Source organism: Phyllostomus discolor, chromosome 4, assembly GCF_004126475.2.
Source record: "Phyllostomus discolor isolate MPI-MPIP mPhyDis1 chromosome 4, mPhyDis1.pri.v3, whole genome shotgun sequence".
NCBI classification, from domain to species: domain Eukaryota; kingdom Metazoa; phylum Chordata; class Mammalia; order Chiroptera; family Phyllostomidae; genus Phyllostomus; species Phyllostomus discolor.
Window position 1 is genome coordinate 24,627,969 of NC_040906.2, and position 20,161 is coordinate 24,648,129.

Genomic DNA, 20,161 nt, shown 5'->3' on the forward strand with positions numbered 1-20,161 from the left:
TTGACACACTGGCCTTGTGGCAGGGAGAAGCACTCAGTGAGGCAGCCTGCGGACTTTGTCAACTGCCACAGGCCCAGATGGCCAACCCCCACCCACACCAGACACACGCTCACACACATACACCCAGTGTGCTGATTGCTCGTGTTTTCATGGAACTCATTTTATCACTGTCCAGATTAGCTCCAGCAAACATCAGCACCGTGGCATTGGTGAATATCTTTGCAGAAGCTGAATGTCACAGCCACCTGCTTAGCAAGTGTCATAAAACAATGCAGGGTTGCCAATGGAAAATTCAACCTAGCTCTGAGCAGAGCAGAGGCTAAATGGAGAAAAGAACGAGAGAAACCAGAGGAGGCGAGTGTCTTTAAGCAGTGAGGTAAATGGAAATCAAGGACACACAGGATGCCCAGACAAAATGCTCTTAGGGGTAATACAAAGAGAGGGCGCTGTGCATGTTGCAAACTTCGAAGTTAGCAGCAGACTTGTGATCGGAGTCTTCCTGGGGATGGGCAAGAGCATATGTGGGAAAGAAAGCTGAAACTGACAGGATGAACCAACTGAAATGTTAAAGCAGAAGTATGCTCTTATGGCGTGTTCTTCTGATCTGAACACAATCCTCCCCAAATACCAAAACACTGGGAACACACTTAGAAAGCAAGTGTATTTTAGGTTCCAAGGCAGCGAGCATAAGCTGTTTGCTCCTTCTAAAGTTGCTCTTTCTACCAGAACTCAGTTCTAGGATGCTGCTTCTCATTATACAGCCAAGTTAAAGCTGCCTGAGAGACAGTTTTTCTCCCCTCAAGTAACTTAAGTAATGTGGGGTTAGAGCAACATCGGTACTGGAAGCCACACGCAGCCTGAGCGGGCCTCTGGCTCACAGCAGTCTTGGGGAAGGGAGTCTCTCACCCCGGGAGTACTCATGAAGATTTCCACCAGAAAATTTATAGTCATTTTGTGTCTTCTGGGTAGAGATTATTCTTAATCTTAAAGAACCAAAGTACTAATTTGCAGATGCTGCTTTTTCAACTCTCAGGAGTGTTCTAACAAAACAGGATCGTCTTTTTGGTAGGCAGAGTATATTGCTTAATGTTCATCTAGCAATTACGCATTAACCTGTTCATATTTCAATGGAAGGACTCGAGGGAATGGGGAGAGAATTGATTTTATGACAGTGTTACAGAGACGGTTGAAAGGCATTACCTAACCTGTATATTAGTAATGTTCTGTGTCACATACAAAGATGAATAAGACACAGTCCCTGTCCTCAGAAGCACTTACGGCTTAGTGAGAAAGACAGATGAGGAGCAAATAATACAAGGGAGTGTGGTAACTGCAGAGTCTGCACCTGACTCTGAGCTGGATAACCTTAGTCTGAGAGGTTAAGTGTACAAAGCTGTAACCAGACTGCTTGGGTTCAAATCCTAGCTCTGCCGCTTCTAGCTGTTGAACTTGGGCAATTTTACTCACTCTCTCTATGCCTGTGTCTTGCCTGTGGCATGGGGATAATAATAGGGTTGCTACTAGGTCATAGGGTCTCTGTGAGCATTAAGCCAGTCAGCAGAAGAAAAGCATTTAGAACAGTGCTGGGCATGTAGTAAGTGCTCACTAAGACTCTTACTGATTTTAGGGAAGAAAGATGTTCTCATATTGGAAAATAGGGCCCTGAAACAGTCAAGAGAGCTTGTGAGGAATTATACCCCACAACTTACTTAAATAAGAACAAATCTATTCTCATCTGTATTCCAGTGTATTGAAAACCTATTATATTTGCGGTCCTGTACCTGGTGAATGGTACAAAAAAATGATGGGTATAAAACACAATCCTTATTTCAAGGGGTTTATAATCCAGTGCAGGTGGAAAGGGACAGCGAATAATCATAATCTAATTTAGGATGTTTTCAGTAGCGCCAGAAAGATGCCAAACGAATATTACGTTGAAGTTGAAAGGGAGAAGAGGTAACAAAGGCTTGGCTTTCGGCACGGGGACTCTGAAGTGTCCTGGAGGTGAAGGGATGGATACGTCAAGCACACAGTTGTAACCGGGATCACAAGAAGAGGGAGCTGGAAGGTGAGCCAAGTTCATTTTCAATCACCATCACAGTGATGAGACTCGAATCCGCAGGAATGGAGGAGGCTGCTCAGGGAGAGTCCACACAAAGCAAAGCCTGGAGGAGGGATCGGTGGGAAGTGTCGGTGGGATGGTCAGAAGCCTGGGGTCACAGGCTGGAGTGTCGGCAGGCTGTGTGGGAACAGAGCCAGCAGGTATAGGCTGTGTTTTCCTAAAGTAGGAAACATGGGGATTGAAGAAGGAAGAAAGGCTGAGGGAAGGGCTTTGTTTTCTCTGATGGACTAGAGTCAAGGTCATGGGGCAAGTCCTGCCACGTGAGCCCTGCCTGGCTATGAATCATTATAGCTGCGTGCTCAGCACTGCCCAGTCCTGAGCCAACAGGAGTATGTTAGCAGTATCTCAGGATTTCCTCCCACCAGTAAATAGAGTGCTGCTCCCACACTGTATCTGTCCTGGGAGCAAGAGCATCATGTTCAGCCTTCCTGGCGAATTTGCACTGGATATGGTCCCCACCACTGGGGAGATCCTAGGCCTGAATCTAAGTCTTGTTGGATAGAGGCCATGGCCTTTTGCCTAGACCCAAGTCAGCATCCTGTATCCCTTATATGAACTTTCATCTAAAAGAATTGCTGTCTCCTAGCATGTCCATAGCATAGCTTATTCTGATCATCTCAGATTACTATGTCCTCTTGCCCTTGACCACCTGGACTAGTGCTTCTTTCTCACAGCTGGCTAATCCTTCTGCCTCAGTTACACTCCCAGTATACCTCCACGCAGCTATTGGCTCTCTCCTTCTCCATGCTCTGGGGTTCTCAGCGAAATGCGTGGCTGAGCCCCTGCATTGATAGCAATAGACAGAGGGAGGAAAGCAATTGCCAGGAGGCTTAAAGATGTAGCCGAGAGAGGGCTAGTGGATGGGACAGGGTACCCAAGAAGCCAGTGAGAATGAACTCTGTTGTATGGGTTTGACTCATTAAAGAGAGGACTGCATTTTCCTCAGAGATAAAATTTAAAAGAGCTAACAATGCTACAAAAAAAAGTCCATAAAATATGTCAGGCAGGCCCTTCACTATGGGTTTTGCTTGTATTACTGTATTTATTTATTTATTAAAAGATTTAATTTATTTATTTTCAGAGAGAGGGGAAAGGAGGGAGAAAGAGAGGAGAGAAACATCAATGTGTGGTTGTCTCTTGTGTGCCTGCTACTGGGAACCTGGCCCACAACCTAGGCTGTGCCCGGACTGGGAATTGAACCAGCAACCCTTTGGTTTGCGAGTTGGCACTCAATCCACTGAGCCACACCAGCCAGGGCTATTATTGGATTTAATACTCTCACCAGAACTCTGCAGAGGCCCTAATGTCATCCCCAATTCTCAGGTGAGGAAACTGAGCCTGGAGCAATTAGGTCGCGGGTGAAATCACACAGGTGAGAAGTGACGGCTGGGCTGTAATTACAGCCCGACTCCGAGTCCTGCCCTCACGTCTCTCCTCAGGAAGTGTGTGTTAACGCAGGCATTGCTTGAGTCTGAAGTGTCTGGAGCAGCAACTGTGGAGCTAATGTTGAATCTTTCGAGGTCATAAAGAAAAGGAAGTGAGGTTATCTCTAGAGATTGGGTTTGTGGGGCTTAGTTGTCTGCATAGAACTTCACGGGAGTAGAAAAGGGTTGGAATGACCACTGGGGGACAGTCAGGGGTGTCGACAGCACGACTAAAAGGTCTGGACGGCAGCCGGGGCCCAGCTGGGGCTGGATAATGTGTGTTTTCTAGTGAAACCCATGAATTCAATTTTATGAGTTTCTCTAGCAACCTTTCGCCGCCCGTGTACGGAGGACGGCAGAAGAGATGTGGAGCCTCTTTGCTCACTCTGTAGGACTCAACACTTGATTGCAAGCCCGGAAGAGTGGTGTCAGGGGCTGGTGCACCGAGCCATCTGCAGAGAAGGGATAATGGGATCCCGTGGGGCCAGGGATGGGCCAGGTGGGAATGACGGAAGCTTGAGATGGGAGAATATAGTTTACTACGGGAGGGACGGACCACGAGGAAGCCCGTACAATCAGAATGGGGCCAGGGAGAACTGAAAGGGGCTGGGAGGCTGCCGTGAAAAGGAAGCTGTTTGCAAAAATACATCCATTGATGTCTGCCTATTCTAGCAGCCTAGGACACAGCGCCTTCCCCACTCACCCAGGGTGAGTAATAATGTGTGTCAGGCAAGGATAAGGGAATGCTTATTTCATTCTGTTTACTACCAAAGAAAACCGGGGGCTGGACAGGATGGCAGAACACCGGCCCTGGTAAAACGCCTGGTGTTTGCTAACGAGGTTGTATTACAACCATGCTCTGCCTTCCAAAACAACACCCCCAGGAAAAAGAAATAAAGTCATTTTCCTTTCTAGACAGAAGATTTAACATTGCTTAACAATAACACTTAGCATCGCTGAGCCCTTAGCCTCAGGCAACCTCATAACTACTAAGTGCTAGAAATTGTCTTGTTCCTGGACTGGCTAGGGCTCTGGCTTTACTCTGTGGAGTGGCATTTAGCCTGGCAGCAGGCTGCATGGGCCCATGGTAAAGATGACAGGGTTCCATGAAAGCAGGGTGCCCCTCAACCTGGGCTACTCACCAAGTCCATGCCTGCTGCACAGCATTTTCTCTCTGTGTCAACGGCTCCAAATTTGGCACATAAATCAAGATTATTGAGTTTATCTTAAAAATTTCGGTGAAAAACCTCCACAGACAACACAGGAACCAAATCAGTCAGCACATTAAGTCCCCCATAAGGTTGGCCACCAACTTCCTAGAGATAGGATTATTCCTATCTTTATTTAAAAATTTAACTCCGTAACCATGTTAAAGCTTCCTGTTGCTGTGACAAAGTGGGGTCTGGTGCCTTGAGGAGGTGTGTTCTCCCAACTCTCCTGGCAAAGGGGGGAGAGCAGTGGAGGCGGTTCAGTTCAGTGGACAGTGAACTCTCCGGGGCCTGGGAGCCAAGAGTACCAGGGTAAATGTCAAGGGCACTCAGAGCGGCCTCTGCACACCTTCTCAGCAGCCAGCAGCATATCTGCTGTCTCTGCATTCTGCAGCTTGGTGGGTAAATACGGAGGCCCCTCCGCCCAAGGATTGGAAACATAGTTGAGGGTCCTTTGCATCTTCCTTTTAGATACAGAGGCGGAAACTTGACTTTGAGCCTGCACTCCCCATTTAAAAACAGTGCCAGGGATCTCTCCTGCATTTGTCTGAGCCCTATTCATCGTCCCTCATGGCGACACGGTTGCCAGGTAGCTACAAAGGTCTGTGCAGCTCATCACTCCTCCCCTTGTGTATGTGTAGGAGTGGGCTGTTTATCAAATTTGTTTTCCACCTAAGATACTTCCATTCAGCTGCAGTTATATTCTCGGGGCTGGCAGGATTTTATCAATTCATACATTGTGATGATAGCTTCAGAGCCACAAATGGCATAAATGCATTGCCTTTGTCAGAAAACACCCTCCGCAGTATTTAATCTAAACTAGACTTGTGTGGATGCAGCCAAGATTGAGTATTTCAAGGCTTATTAGTAAAAATAAATAGAGGTTGGAAACTCAGAGGGCTTTATGTTAATAGTGACGAATCTCGGCGCTTGTAGCGCCGTCATAGAAGCCTGATTTGCGGCCTCCTGTCCTGGACTGCAGGGTCCTGAGGGGACGCACTGTGTCTCTGGTCTCCCTACTCCGAGGGCCTGATACAGAATGGATGAACAACAGATACACTGGGAATGAATGAATGATTGACATTTACAGAATCTTCAGTGTTATTTTTGTGCTTTTGGTTTGTACCAGAAAAATCTATTTCCTCAGTCTGAGATCAGGTTGGCCAGGAAGACATTAAGCTGTTTCCAATTTTCCTTTTTTTTCTTCCCTCTCACAAGAACATACTACTTTCCATCTGCCTTAACCACAATTTCCATACACTTCAACATTAGAAGCCAGAAATTTTAAATTTAAAACAAATTTTGGAGACGACTTCCATCTTTTTAGAATGAAAACAAAATTCGAGGCCAGGGAAAAATAGGGAGAGGCAGGAAATCCAGGATGGGAAGAAACTGTGAGACAAAGTATATAAAAAATATAAAACACTTGATCTAAGGGACATAAAGGAAAAATAAACAAATGGGAATACATCAGATTAAAAAGCTTCTGCATGGCTAAAGAAACCATCATCAAAATGAAAAGGGAACCGACTGTATGGGAGAACATATTTGCCAGTGACATCTCAGACAAGGGTTTGATCTCCAAACTATACAAAGAAGTCATATGACTCAATGCCAGGAAGACAGACAATCCAATTAAAGGATGGACAAAGGACCTGAACAGACAGCTCTCCAAGGAGGACACACAGAAGGCCCACAGACACATGAGAAAATGCTCAATATCACTAGCCATCAGAGAGATGCAAATTAAAAATGCAGTGAGATACCACTTCACACCTGTCAGAATGGCTACCATAAACAAATCAACAAACAACAAATGCTGATGAGGTTGTGGAGAAAAGGGAACCCTAGTGCACTGTTGGTGGGAATGCAGACTGGTGCAGCCACTGTGGAAAACAGTATGGAATTTCCTCAGAAAACTAAAAATGGAACTGCCTTTTGACCCAGTGATTCCACTGCTGGAATTATACCCTAAGAATCCTGAAACACCAATTCAAAAGAACTTATGCACCCCGATGTTCATAGAAGCACTATTTATAATAGTCAAGTGCTGGAAACAGCCTAAGTGTCCACCCGTAGATGAATGGATTAAAAAACTATGGTACATTTACACAATGGGATGCTATGCAGCAGAAAGAAAGAAGAAAGAATTCCTTCCCATTGCGACAGCATGGATGGAACTGGAGGCTATTATGCTAAGTGAAATAAGCCAGTTGGTGAAAGAAAAATGCCATTTGATCTCACTTATGAGAGGAATCTAAGGAACAAAATAGACTAACGAGCAAGAGAGAATCAGAGACATGGAAACGGGGAACAGACTGACAGCTGCCAGAGGACAGGGGGCAGAGTGGTGGAAGGAAGGGGAAGGGGTTAGTCGAAGACCATGTATGCATGACCCATGGGCATGGGCAACGCTGTGGGGAAGGACTGTGGGACTGGGGGTGGGGCTGGATGGAGGAGGGCAAGGGGAATAATTGGGACAACTGTAATACAATAAACAAGCATAAAAAATTAGGACAGGGAGTACATAAAACATAGAGGTACTGGAGCTTTTAAAATACTGTATTTTGGGTATCCTGCCTAATCCGTGTTAAAAATTGGTTCTCTGCTAGACTTGAGATTTTATTACATTTGACAACATACTATGTGGAGCAGATGGTCACTTAGGCTACGCCTATTATAATTTCCAGGATGTTATTTTTGTTATAATTTGTTATGAATTTACACACAGAAGTTAGCACTTTTACAACTCAGCTTTGGTGATAAGTTTACCTTAGGGTCTTCCTGTCCTTTTTTAAAGGAGATATTTTGTAACATTTCAGATTTCTGGTTGTCATTGACCTTTCTTTGTTTTTTTTTTTTCTCCTCAAACTCACTAATTCTCACACTCTCAACTCATTTAACTCCCATAGTGGCTGCACTGGATGTAAGTTTGGAAAGGTTTCCTCTTTGTCATGTGCTACTGATAGCAGACTAAAATTATTCCTCATCTCACAGATAAGAGCGCCGACCTTTGAGAACTGCATCTCATTTTCAGGGGTGTCTAGTTACAGCATCAGTGGATCGCGTTAGGCCAGAGTCGCCAGGTGAACTTTTCCCACGCAGTTCCCCCTTTCCTGCACTGTGCTCCTGCCTCTCACAGATATTTGCTTATGGCCTAAAGATCACAGGCAGATTCGAAGTCGAGCAAAGGACACCTTCCCAGGTTCACATTTCTTTCCTGCATTTTAACACCCACATGAAGCCCCAAGGTTAAGGCTGGCTTGCCCTCGTGGGTACCTCCTAGGACAGAGGATTTACTATTTTATTGTCTCTGAGCTCAGCACAGGGTGTTCAATACCATTTTTATGGCAACGGCTTAGGATTTCCATTCAGGATCCAATATTCTTGCTGACATGTCCAATTCCAATGATATACTCTTTTCTTCCCTTAAAAAATAACCCACAAGTGTCTCAATTATTAGCACAGTTGTGAAGATGGCACCATGGTTGCTGCAGACGGCAGCGAGACAAAATTGTAACATATTCCCTATTTCAAAGCCAGATGTCTATCTCATGTAGATTTCAATAAAGACTTCATTTTGGGGGAGCTGCTGATGGGAGCCCCCCTCAGTGATGTACCTGGGTAAGGATGCGTACTGTCTCTCCATCCCCTCGAAGCGGAGGTTGTGTGCCTTCCCATCTGGACCCTTTCCAGGCACCTGTGGAGAGAAAAGTAATTAGAGATGAAGATCCATTATGCACCCTGGTTACTGACAATGCATCTCAAAATTATAATCAGTGCACAAATGCTGCTGTCGCCTGCCAAAAATCAACCATGGGAAAGCAAGCAAGAATTCAGTATCACTATACGAATTGGCGATGAAGCCACAAACACGGCATTTAACAACAAAGTCACTTCTTTCAAAAAGGAGTCATTGTCAAACTGACTCCTTCCTGTCACCATGCCAGGGACAGTCTGTCGGCTGTACGAACACTTTAAAAAAAATAGGCTTTAATTTTTACAAGAGCTTTAGACTTGCAGAAACACTGGGTAATACACAGCATCCCCTCACACCCGGTTTCCCCATCACTAACATCTCACATCAACACGGCGTGAGTCTCACCACTGACGGGTTAACACGGATGTACTATTGGTAACCACAGCCCACGGCTTGTTCAGACTTTAACTTACTGTCTTTTTCTGTTCCCAGGTCCCATATTAAATTTAGTCATCACGTCTCCTTACGCTCTTATTGGCTGCGACAAGGACTGTAGTTTCAAAAGTACCTTTTCAGCTAAACCTCCCTTTGCTAACGGTGTGTGACAGCCAGCTGCCTGCTGCACAGCGTGCAGGAGGCCCTTCCTCACCCAAACCTCCCTTTGTTCCCTCACTCAGGAACAACCAGAGAGGATCGATGAACTATTTTCTATTCACTGTTGGTCTTTATTGTTTGTTTTTCCTTGTCTGTTTGCTCCCTGTGGTCACCTCTCTTCGGGTCTCTTCTATTGGTGTCTGAAATTCTGAAGGGTGGTGATCGTCCCAGTAGTTTCTTGGTGAAGTGCGTTAGTTCCGTGCATCTAACAGCTTTGTATATAGTCCTTCTGTGTCTATCACACCAACTAAAACAGGATGCATGCTTACAGGTATGTAAAAGTACTTGTTGACTGATCGATTCCTCACCTGTTCATGGCAATGCCGGTGGCTTTGTGGACTACTTGTGTGCTTGCTCTTGTGCCGGGGTAGCCCGCACATAATGGGCACGAAAGGGGTAAGCAGAAAATCTAGACTGTTATTTTAGTGGAGGGGAAGTTTTTTAGGAAATATCAGTGTCAAGGTCTGTAGGAAAAATTTCTCCAGGCAATACGTACTGGATGTTATTTTCTTCCTACTCAAAGTGCTAGCGCTCTATGAAACCGGCATCCCAGCTCGGGTGGTGCATGCAGGGAGGGTCTGTTGGGGAGGTGTTGCAAAGTAAGTGTGCACACTCACTGAGAGTACGGAAGGAAGCCTGTTCCCGGTGTTGATTTATTACAGGAGGCCCTTCAGATGGATCCTACGAAACCTCTTCACCTTCCACCGGCACCTGGAACAGGGGTGGCTGGAGCTGTGTGAGAGGACAGCGCCCAGTGAGCTGCCCGGGCACAGTGAAGACTGCACGGACACACTTAGAAGCAACAGGGAGAAGGCTTCACCTTGATCTTTCTAACAAAGGCCAGAGGCAGGGATGGTGTCAGACAGATGGGACAACTCAATGGCACCAAAAAAGAAGTGGAGGGTAGAAGTGTCGTCAGCCGCTCCCATCTAAGGTGTCTTTTGTTTTCAACCTATTTTTTTTTATGGAGGAAAAATGAACATAAATACAAGGATTATGTTAAAGATGATTAACTGTGGCTGTTGGAAAAGATTATGTCTATGTGTCCCCACTATGGCTGTAGGCATTTACAAGTCATCTTTTTCTTGGGGCCACAGAACTTTCAGCGTGGGTGTCCAGACGGGCTAGGCCTGGTGACCGCAGTCAACATTGGGGTGACTCTAGGGCGCAGCACCCCTGTGCCGTTCTTCTGGTGAGCCACCGGCAAACCAGATTCTGTGAAGGATAGGGCGATCTGTATCCTTCAGGGACGTGCAGTCTCGTTGTTCGAGAATGCTGTGGGCCAATGTACGGCCCAGGGCCATTCGGGATGTCACTAACAGCAGCACAGATAGTACCTGGAGGAGTTTGGGGAGAGGTTCATGGAAGCAGCAGAACATAGGCCAGGCTTCAAAAGGTGGGTGGTATTCTTTCACATCAAAAACTATTCTGTTCTCCACCAGTTGTGTATATCTTTACTGTGCTCCTCTATCAGTATCGCATCTTTAAGGCAATCATTCCGTTAGTGATTACTGAGCACCTACTGCATCCTAAGGCTGGCTAGGCGCTATATTCAAAGCAGGAGCAGGAGCTGGATTTCGTCACTGCTTTGACCACAGAGGGGACAGGCCTGCAAACGGTCATGCTACAGTGAGATCACTGGTGGCGTGTTAGTCTGAGGAAGGAGGCAGCAGGGGTCTGAAGGAGCCGAAGTCCTCCTGGGAGAGCTGAAGGCAGCTTCACATGGGTGTTGAAGTTTCTTCTAAAAGGTGGATATGAATGAGGAGGCGTTTTAGACGGGGAGAAGGGCATAGGAGTAGCAGGAAGAGGCATTCTAAATAATGGGAACAAAAGTGAAACAATATCACGAGGCATAAAAGAAGCACTGTGTTTTCCGGGGACGTCAAGACTTGGGCTGAGGAAGGATCAGGCTGTTGGAAAAGGGTTTAGCAACAGTCAGCAGTACCGCTGGGGCTCTGGCTGCGGCTGCAGCCATCGCGGCCACTGCGGCAAGTCTGTTTTGCTTTTGTTTAAATTGACTTGGTCATTAAATGGTAATGGGAACAAATACAATAAAACATTATTTTAATTAAAAAAATTAAAAGTAGTTGAATTTATGCTTTAGAGCAGTTTTATATTCACAGCGGAGTGGAAGGTACAGAGGCTCCTCATCTGCTGCCTGCCCCCACTCGTGCAGCCCCCCCCCCTGTTATCCACACCCCCCACCGGAGTGGTACATGTGTTACAAGTCATCAGCCTATACCGACCCATCGCTATCAGCCGAAGTCCACAGTGTATGCTAGGGTTCACTTTTAGTGGGGTGCATTTTACGGATTTGGACAAATGCATTACGTGTATCCACCATTATGGTATCGTACAGAATATTTTCACCACCCTAAGATTCTCTGCCCTCTGCCTATTCATCCCTCCCCACCCCAACCTCTGGCAACTGCTGATCTTTTTATTGTCTCCATACTTTTGAGTTTTCCCGAATGTCAGGTAGTTAGAATTGTACAGTATGCAGCCTTCTTGTATTGGCTTCTTTCACCCTGTAATATGCACTTAAGGTTCCTGCATGTCTTTCAATGGCTCGATAGCTCATTTCTTTTCAGTGCTGAACACTATTCTATTGTCTGGATAAACTACAGTTTATCTATTCACTTACTGAAGGGCATCTTAGTGGCTTTCAAGATTTGGAGATAATGAATGGAGCTCCTGTAAACATCCATGCACAGGTTTTTGTGTGGACACAAGTTTTCAACTCCTTTGGGTCAATACTAAGGAGCGTGACCGCTGTGTCAGGTGGTACAAGGTGTTTATTTCGGTGAGAAACTGACAGTCTTCCAAAGCGGACACACCATTTTGCATTCCCACCAGGGATGAATAAGAGTTCTCCTCGTTCCACATCCCTACCAGCATTTGTTGTCGTCAGCGTTCCAGATTTTGGCCATTCAAATGGGTATGTCATGGTATCTTGTTATTGTTTGAATTTGAATTTCCCTGACAACAAATGCCATAGGGTATCTTTTCATAGGCTTATCTACCATCTGAATATCTTCTTTGGTGAGATGTCCATTAAGGTCTTTGGGTCTTATTTTAATTACATTGTTTTCTTATTGTGGGGTTTAAAGAGTCTTTTTTGGTATATGTTGGATAATAGTTTTCAAATGTCTTTTGAAAACATTTTCTACCATTCTATGGCTTGTGTTTTCATTCTTTTGAGAGTGTCTTTCACTGAGCAGATATTTTTTATCCTAATGAAGGCCAGCTTATCAATTCTTCCTTTAATGGTGTCATATCTACAGTTACTGCCAAACCCATGGTCATTTAGACTTTGTCATCAGTGTTAATATTCTAGACATTTTATAGTTTTGAATTTTATGTTGTGGTCTGTGATCCACTTTGAGTTATTTTTGTGGAGAGTATAGGTCTGTGTGTACACTAATTTTTTTTGCATGAGGATACCCCGTTGTTCCAGGGCCATTTGTTGAAAAGACTATCCTTGCTCTATTGCATGGCCTTAGCTCCCTTGGTAAAGGTCAGTTGATTATATTTATGTGAATCTATTTCTGTATTCTCTATTCCATTTCATTGATCTTTTTGTCTATTATTGAACAAATACTACACTGTCTTGATTACTGTAGCTTAATAGATTACTCAGTAGTAATCCTGAATTGAGTAGTGTCCGTCCTCCCATGTGGTTCTCTATCAACATTGTATATGGTGGATATTTTTCATCTCCATGTAAACTTTAGCATTAATTTTTCAAGATCCACTAAATAACTTGCCAGGATTTTGATTGGAATTGCATTGAGTTTGTAGAACAAGTTGGAATTAACTGACCTCTTGACAATAATGAGTTTTCCTACCCAAGAATATGGATGGTTTCTCTATTTATTTTGTTCCTCTTTTGTTATTACAATTTAACATTTATTTGCCACTTGTTGAATATCAAGAACAAGACTAAATTATTTTTTGCATTAGCCCTTTCAATCCCCTGAATAACTGCAACGGTTGTCCCATTTTGCAGAAGAGAAAACTGAGTATAGCCTAAAGTCATACAGCTAGTACATGGAACATATGTGTTAAGATCAGGTCTTTCTGCTCTCAGGGTCAAAGCTCTGGAGATACAGACATAGAGAAGATCTTAAAGGAGTTCATATGCTACGCCAAGGGACTTGATTTTACCTTTAGGTGACAGTGAAACCTTTGAGAAGTGCAACATGATAACTGGTATGCTATATTTATAGGTTAGAGATTATTTTTGCTATAGTGTGGAGTTCCAGTGCAGTCTTAGCCAGAGATAATAGAGGCCTCAACTAGGGGATATTCAAAAGAATGGAGAAAAGGGATTGACATAGGATGCTAAGGAGGGAGTTTCGATAGGACTGAAGAGTAATGGGAAGGATGTGTGTGGAATGACGCTCAACTAAGGTGGACTAAAGGTGGAACCAATGGCAGGGTATGGTTGAGGGCAGGAAGTACTTAGATATACTGAGCTTGAGTCGGGACCTAAGATGGAGATGTCTGATGGATAATTGAGTATAAAGCTTGCAACTTAGAAGTCTAGACCAGAGATGTAGGATCGGGAACCATTTAGCCTATAGATGGTCCCTAAAACCTTGGAAAAGGATTAGAATGCCCAGAGAGGGTCTGTGGAGATGTACTAGAAGAACATATATGCAATGAAATAGGGAATGCTGCTAAGTCTCTGAGAAAGACTATCACTTAAGGAGCAGGCAAAAAAAAAAATCTGAACCCAAGAAGGAGGTTAATAAAAAGTAGTTGGTCTAGATGAAAATTAGGACAGAGTGTTATCATAGAAATCAAGAGAAAAGGATTCATGAAGGAGGGAATGGTCAGCAGTGTGAAAAGCAGTTGAGTTTTCTCAGTAAGACAAGGTTTATGACGTGCATGGTGCACTGGTGTGCTTTGCCAAATCCTCCACCCCTGTAGAGTGTGATCTGAACCACAGAGCCTAGAAAGCTAAGAACTACCTTTCCTAGAATTCCCTTGCAGTCATTGTACTGGGTGTGATTTACTGAGGCAGGAATGACTGAAGGCTTGCTTGGTTTTTCTGTAGCAGTTTCGGCAGGTGTACCAAACATTGCTAGTTTCTGGGGTGGAGTGCTAGCTTTGGAGCTGGTGGCACTAGTGGTGGGTTCCTGATTGTGGCACCTTCCCAATTATGCTGGCTCCTGACACAGGCAGTGCTGTGTGGCTGTGGAGCCAAAGGCGTCCTGTATGGAGCTGCAGCAGCTCGCTCGGTAGCCTCATTATGTAACGTGGCTGGGGAAATTACTCCAGAAAGCTTATCCAAGAATTTATTTCTTTAGCCTTCCTTATGATTCTGCAAGCCCGTTAATATGGTGCAATAAATTTGTTTCTACTTAAACTAGCTAGAGTGGATTTTGTTCTCTGCTACTGAACAGTGACTAATAATGTCTGCAACAGTGTATGTTGGAATTGGCAATGAGATGGTGATTGGTGCTTTATTGAGAGTGATTTCAGTATACTGATGGAGAGAGGAAGCCAGAGTCTGTGGTGTTGAAAATCTTTATAGTTTTCTAATAAATAAACAACCACTGGTTGTACTGTCTTATGCTCTCATGCTCAGAAAATGAGATTAATACTTACAAGTGAATAAACATTTGTTAGTGTCTCCTAAGTAGAGTCACTTTAAGAAGCAGAGACGAAAGTCTTCTCCCTCAGGGACACACTGTTAGTTAATGGAAGTGATGGGAATAACTTTGCGATCCATTATTTTAAAAACAGATTTAACTGTTTTATTTTTTTTCCTGAAAAATTATTGTGGAAAACCACCCAAAGATGACTTCTGTTTACATTTATAAATATACTCATACTTTAACTGTATATATTTTCCCCAACTGTTCATTGTTGGCATTTTCCTGTGCTGTTAGATGCACTTCACACACATGAAGTATCACAGCTACCTAATACCCCATTGGTGGATAAATCATAATTGATCTAATCCCCTCCTGTAATTTGATCAACTTTTAATATCCCCATCAGAAATGGTGGCAATAAAGATTATTGTGTTGAGCACAGAGATTCTTGCAAATAGCTGTGAACGAAGGGTAGGAAATTGCCGAAAGAAGGCTGCCAAAGAGAAACTAATTATAAGTTGCCGTTGGGTCCTTGGGAAGTCAGGCCACTCCGGGAGGGAGTGAGGGGATGGAGAGCAGGCCCAGGCATTTAGGAGCTCATTTCTCATTTTGCTCTCCGTGCCACGAGACTCAGAAACGTTCCTGCTCAAAGAACTCCTTATTAGGTAATTTCCCTCATCACAAAAAAATAAGGTCAGTGGCTTTGCTCCAATTAATTTTTTTTAAAGGAGCCCTTTATCTTACTTGGTGTTGTGCAGATTTTTTTTTTTTTTTTTTTTTTTTTTTGTTGACCTAAATATACGCCTGCTTGAAATAATCTTGACTTAAGCCTTCACAGAAACCTAGTCTTCTTCACAGCACTGTAATGTTAGAACTTATGCTCAGATTGGTGGCACGCTTGTCTTTTTCTACTTAAAACCTCCGGAAGTGAAACTTCAGAGGGCTTACTCAAAACCACCTGAAGAGCTCACGCCGTGGTGGGCCGTGCACAGGGCCGGCCAGCTCCTCTGGCTGGATCAGGGCGGCCTACCAGGTGGGTGTGGAGTTTGGGAGGAATGTTGAATTCAGATGCTTTTAGCCCATGGGAGTTCTCCCAATTTCATTCCCTCAGTGCCTGCTGCCGGCTGGGGTGTTAAGAGCCTTGTTAAAATAAAGCTATTAGTCTTTCTTTCTACAAAAGCAAGGAGCTTGCTGCTTACAGTCAGGGTCCCTTAAATTAGTATGTATTTGTAGCCTGACATTGCTGGAATCAGCAGTTTCCTAAAGCAATGAGCTAAAGAGGCCATTTAACGCCCCCTATTTCCCTCATTTTCAGATTAATGGCAGAGGGGAAGATTTAATACCCTTTCAAACATTTTTTTTAAACAATTCACTAGAAATAAAAGAATAAATCACACAAAATTTTCGGCGAATGTCCAATGGTAAAAAGTGAAAACAATTCAAAATTCACATGTCTTCCAGAGTAGGACACACACGTGCCAGCGCTGTAATTTATGTCCCATAAGTCAATTTTGCCGAGGAAATTTAGAGGCTGCTCTAAATTTCTGATGGGAAGGCTGTGCAAAGTTGCAATGCAGCTTGCTCACCTATATATAACATCCTCATTTACAAGTGTGTCTTCCTCAGACCCATTACAAAATATTTCCTGCTGCCAGACACATCATAAGATTAAGATGCAAAGTATAAAAATTTAGATGCCATTTTAGGAAATAAGCCTTTCATTTCAAGTTGGTATCCTGACAGATATTTTTGCGGTCTCCAGAAGCTTTCTTTTAATTACATTGCTCTTACCTAGGCTTGCAGTCTTGGCTGGAAGACTTTTGAAGAAATCAACATGATGAAAATGTCTAAAAAGTTATGAACTTGGCTTTGAGCATCTTCTCATCTTAAGACATCTGCTGAAATGCTGCATATTTGGAAGGAAACGACCCCATTTAAACAAAAAGAAATTAATCAAAATAGGTTGCTTAATTATTTCTCTTTGGCAATGTGAAGTATATTATTCCTGAGATGTATTTACAAATGTGCTACCTAAGAGAAGCAAAAGTACACACGGTCGTTCAAACCATTATTTCTGAATGTGTTTATTTTCTCTAATTTAACTTCAGTAATTTTGGTAAATAACTGGGTATTCAGCTTATAGACTAGCTTAAAACATCTGCTAGTTTAGAAAATACAGCAAATAAAAATATTTTAAAAATAACTCGTGGGTAAGCCTTTTAACTATTTGTGCCTACAATTTCCTCCCTCGTAAAATGTTGAAATACTGGAGTTGAAATAAATCCTTGAAGTTCCTTCTAACTTATGCACATTTATAAAACTTATCTTGCATATAATTTCCACATTATGTTAATCATCTACACCTCATTAATATAGTGATTGTATGTAGGTACACAACAATTATTGTAAAGCTGAGTGACAAATGTAGCACATTTATCAGCAACATTATGCAGTTATAAGATATTTATTAGAATATAAGCCTTGAATATTATGCTAGCACCAAGCACTAGCCACGTGTACACGGAACCACGGCACAACTTGATAACCTGAACTTTCTCTCTTCTGATTGTCTTTGGAGAAAATAAAATCAAACATCTCCTGCCCAGCTCTGTTTGTGCCTGGGTCTAAGATACAGTTACCATAGAAACTATGATCGTGGGCACAATTTTACAAATGTGGCTTCATCTCTCAGATGTACTTTGTGTGTGCGCGTGCCTGTGTGTGTGCGTGCGTCTTGCCAATAAGCTTGAGGAGCAAACAGGCTCCAGGTCTTTAATTAAAGAGCCAGATACCATTCCTCATTTCCTGTCCTCAATCCATCTACCTACAAATAGAGATATTGTAATGCTGGCTGAAAGATAAACTCTTACTTAATGTAAGACAAAGGTTTGATGAAAAGGTGAATATTCCCTAAGAAATCTGTCTGTTTACTTGTGTTTTCCAGGAAAAGGGTAAATGAGAATTTTGTGGATTCTCACTTAGTTACATTAATTACTAGATACTAGTATTCAGTACTTGTTGAATTTGGTTTCTAATTGTTCCTTGGATGTAATACGTGGATTATTTATTACTTTGTTGTTTTATGGTGTTGGTTCTGTGACAATATTCTTTACTTCTCCTAAAAGAAACAGTTGACCCTCAAAATGTGTCCAAATCTTAAAATGATATACAAGTTTGTTCATATAATTGCTTACGGGTTCATATTATCCCTTTTAACTAATAAGCCTTATAAAGAATACTCATTGACTAAAGCACTCTAGTGTACTTAAAATATACTTGCATTTGTAAAGATTAAACAGTGTAACTACATAACATTGTAAGTTTTCCAGAACATTTTCTTTTTGTAGTTTACGCAGTGGGCAAGTTCCAAGCACTCCCATTTGCAGTTACTCGGAAGCAATGGCTCTGGAACACTGGAAAATCGGCATCACGAGGCACAATCAGCGCTACCACGTCCATCCCTGCCTCATTTGACACACGAGGAAACTAGTCCACGCCTCATACAGTGGCAAAACCAAGATCTGAACCGACATCTGTCTGCCCTCAAAATAATGCTTTCCTCACTCTCAGTTCTGCCTCAGATTTCGGCAGTGATCATTATAAGTCACCGGTGCTCTGTTCCCTAAACAAAGAAGCATGAGACCTGCAATGATGGAATGTGTGTCTGCAAGCACCTTGAATGCGTTTATGGTCATCACAGCCACACCACGGAAATGAAATTGCCTAGCAAATTTATTTTACATAGCTAGAAGCATGAATATATGCCCCTATGTTAATTTTGGTATAGTAAAACCTAGAGATTACTTTCATAGAGTTATGTTTTATAAAAATAGCCTGTGTTATGTACATTTTTTTAGTGTTCATGCATGCTGTCAGTCTATTAATTTGATTTACACAGGACATCAGAGTTTAAGCTTCATCAGAGTCAGGGCAATGCCTCTTTTTGAGCTGGTGCATTCTCAAGGCCTGGCATATCACCTTGTGCATTAGTATTTATCCAACCAGTAAAACAAAAGTTTCAAGTATCTACTCAGTGGCAGTTAACAGAAGGATTCAGCTCATTTTCATGTGATAGTTCCCTTTCCATACATGACATTACAGCTTGTCATCAAAATGTTTCTGGGGAAGTTTTGTGACATCGGTCCTATGATGAGTCTTAATAAGGCTGCCACTTTCAAGCTCTTTTGCTAATGTAGTCCTGATTTTTTCATTTTCCATAAAAATAAAAAACCTACAAACATTCTTATAATTTGGATTTGAACTTGGATCTGGAGTATAAATCAATCCTATTAGGAACCTTGATTATGAAATTGCTTAGAGTGAAGGAAAAACCCATAAGCTGGAAATAATAGCAGAGTAGAGGGGGAACCTTACCTGGCAGGATGAATCACTGGTCACACTAGGCACAACTACTACTGCCGATCAGAATGGCTACCTCAGGTGCAGCACCTATTTGATTCACAATGTTACCGGATCCATGCTACCGTTAATGCGGAAATCAGACACATTAGGCCTAAATTGATGTTAACCCAATTATTTTGCAACTCGCTACTGCATCAGCAGAGGTCTCAAGTTCTGGAAAGATGAATGAAGACAAGAGGAGAGAGGAAGAATTAAATACGGCATTTCTGAAAATTGATGTTCTTGTGCCAAAACCTGGTTTGAAAAACCAAACCAAACACACACACTCTGCAGGGGTTTGTGTTAACTGGTGAACAAAGGCTTTCAGTAACCAACAGCAAGCTACCGTTCCAGCTTTATCTCAGCCCTCTCATATATGCTCAATGATTTAATCCCACTGGGTACTTTATGCATCCTGTTTTGTGCCTTTGCCAGAATGCCCACTTCCTGTGGTTAGGTTAGTGCCTTAAACGTGGCAAGGGCTTAATAAATGCTTATTGTGTGAATGAATAAAGCAATAAATGTTGCTCTGATTGGTTGTATTTGCTGCTGTGGAGGGACAAGAACAGGTGAAAGTAGTAGTGGATATGCAAAACAGATTCTACAGGAGTTGGTGAACACATTAAAATAGCGATACACAGAGAAGGGAGCCTTAAAGGGGGGTATAGATAAACAGAAACACAGAAAGTTCCAAAAGAGAAAGGGAACTATGGAATGAAAATAAACTTGGCTATTGCAATCTATTCTAATTTGTAGCACACAGGTAATTCCTGCCCTAAGTTTCTCTCAATTATAAATTCTGGGATGCATCAGAACACTCCATCCCTCTACCAGTCTGAGTAATATGAATTGTGATCTTTTGGAATATATATATATATGTATATAATCTTTAAAATGTGATTATTTTAAGTCAACACTTAAAGTTGAATTTGATATAATCATTATAATCATTTAATTGGGCATTGATTCATCCGCACAGAATGCATTACTGACTTCTTCAATTTCACCAACACAATTTCCTTCCAAATTATCTTTTATGTAGATGC

The 20,161-nt window shown here is 42.7% G+C and overlaps 1 protein-coding gene across 1 annotated transcript in view; it reads right to left on the bottom strand.

Moving 5' to 3' along the window:
• PARD3B (par-3 family cell polarity regulator beta) overlaps positions 1–20,161 on the bottom strand; it is a 972,625-nt gene that overhangs the window by 46,050 nt on the left and 906,414 nt on the right. Inside the window, exon 22 of the mRNA XM_028510082.2 lies at positions 8,375–8,454. Coding sequence (XP_028365883.1) covers positions 8,375–8,454 — 80 coding nt within the window. The remainder of the gene's footprint in view (positions 1–8,374; positions 8,455–20,161) is intronic.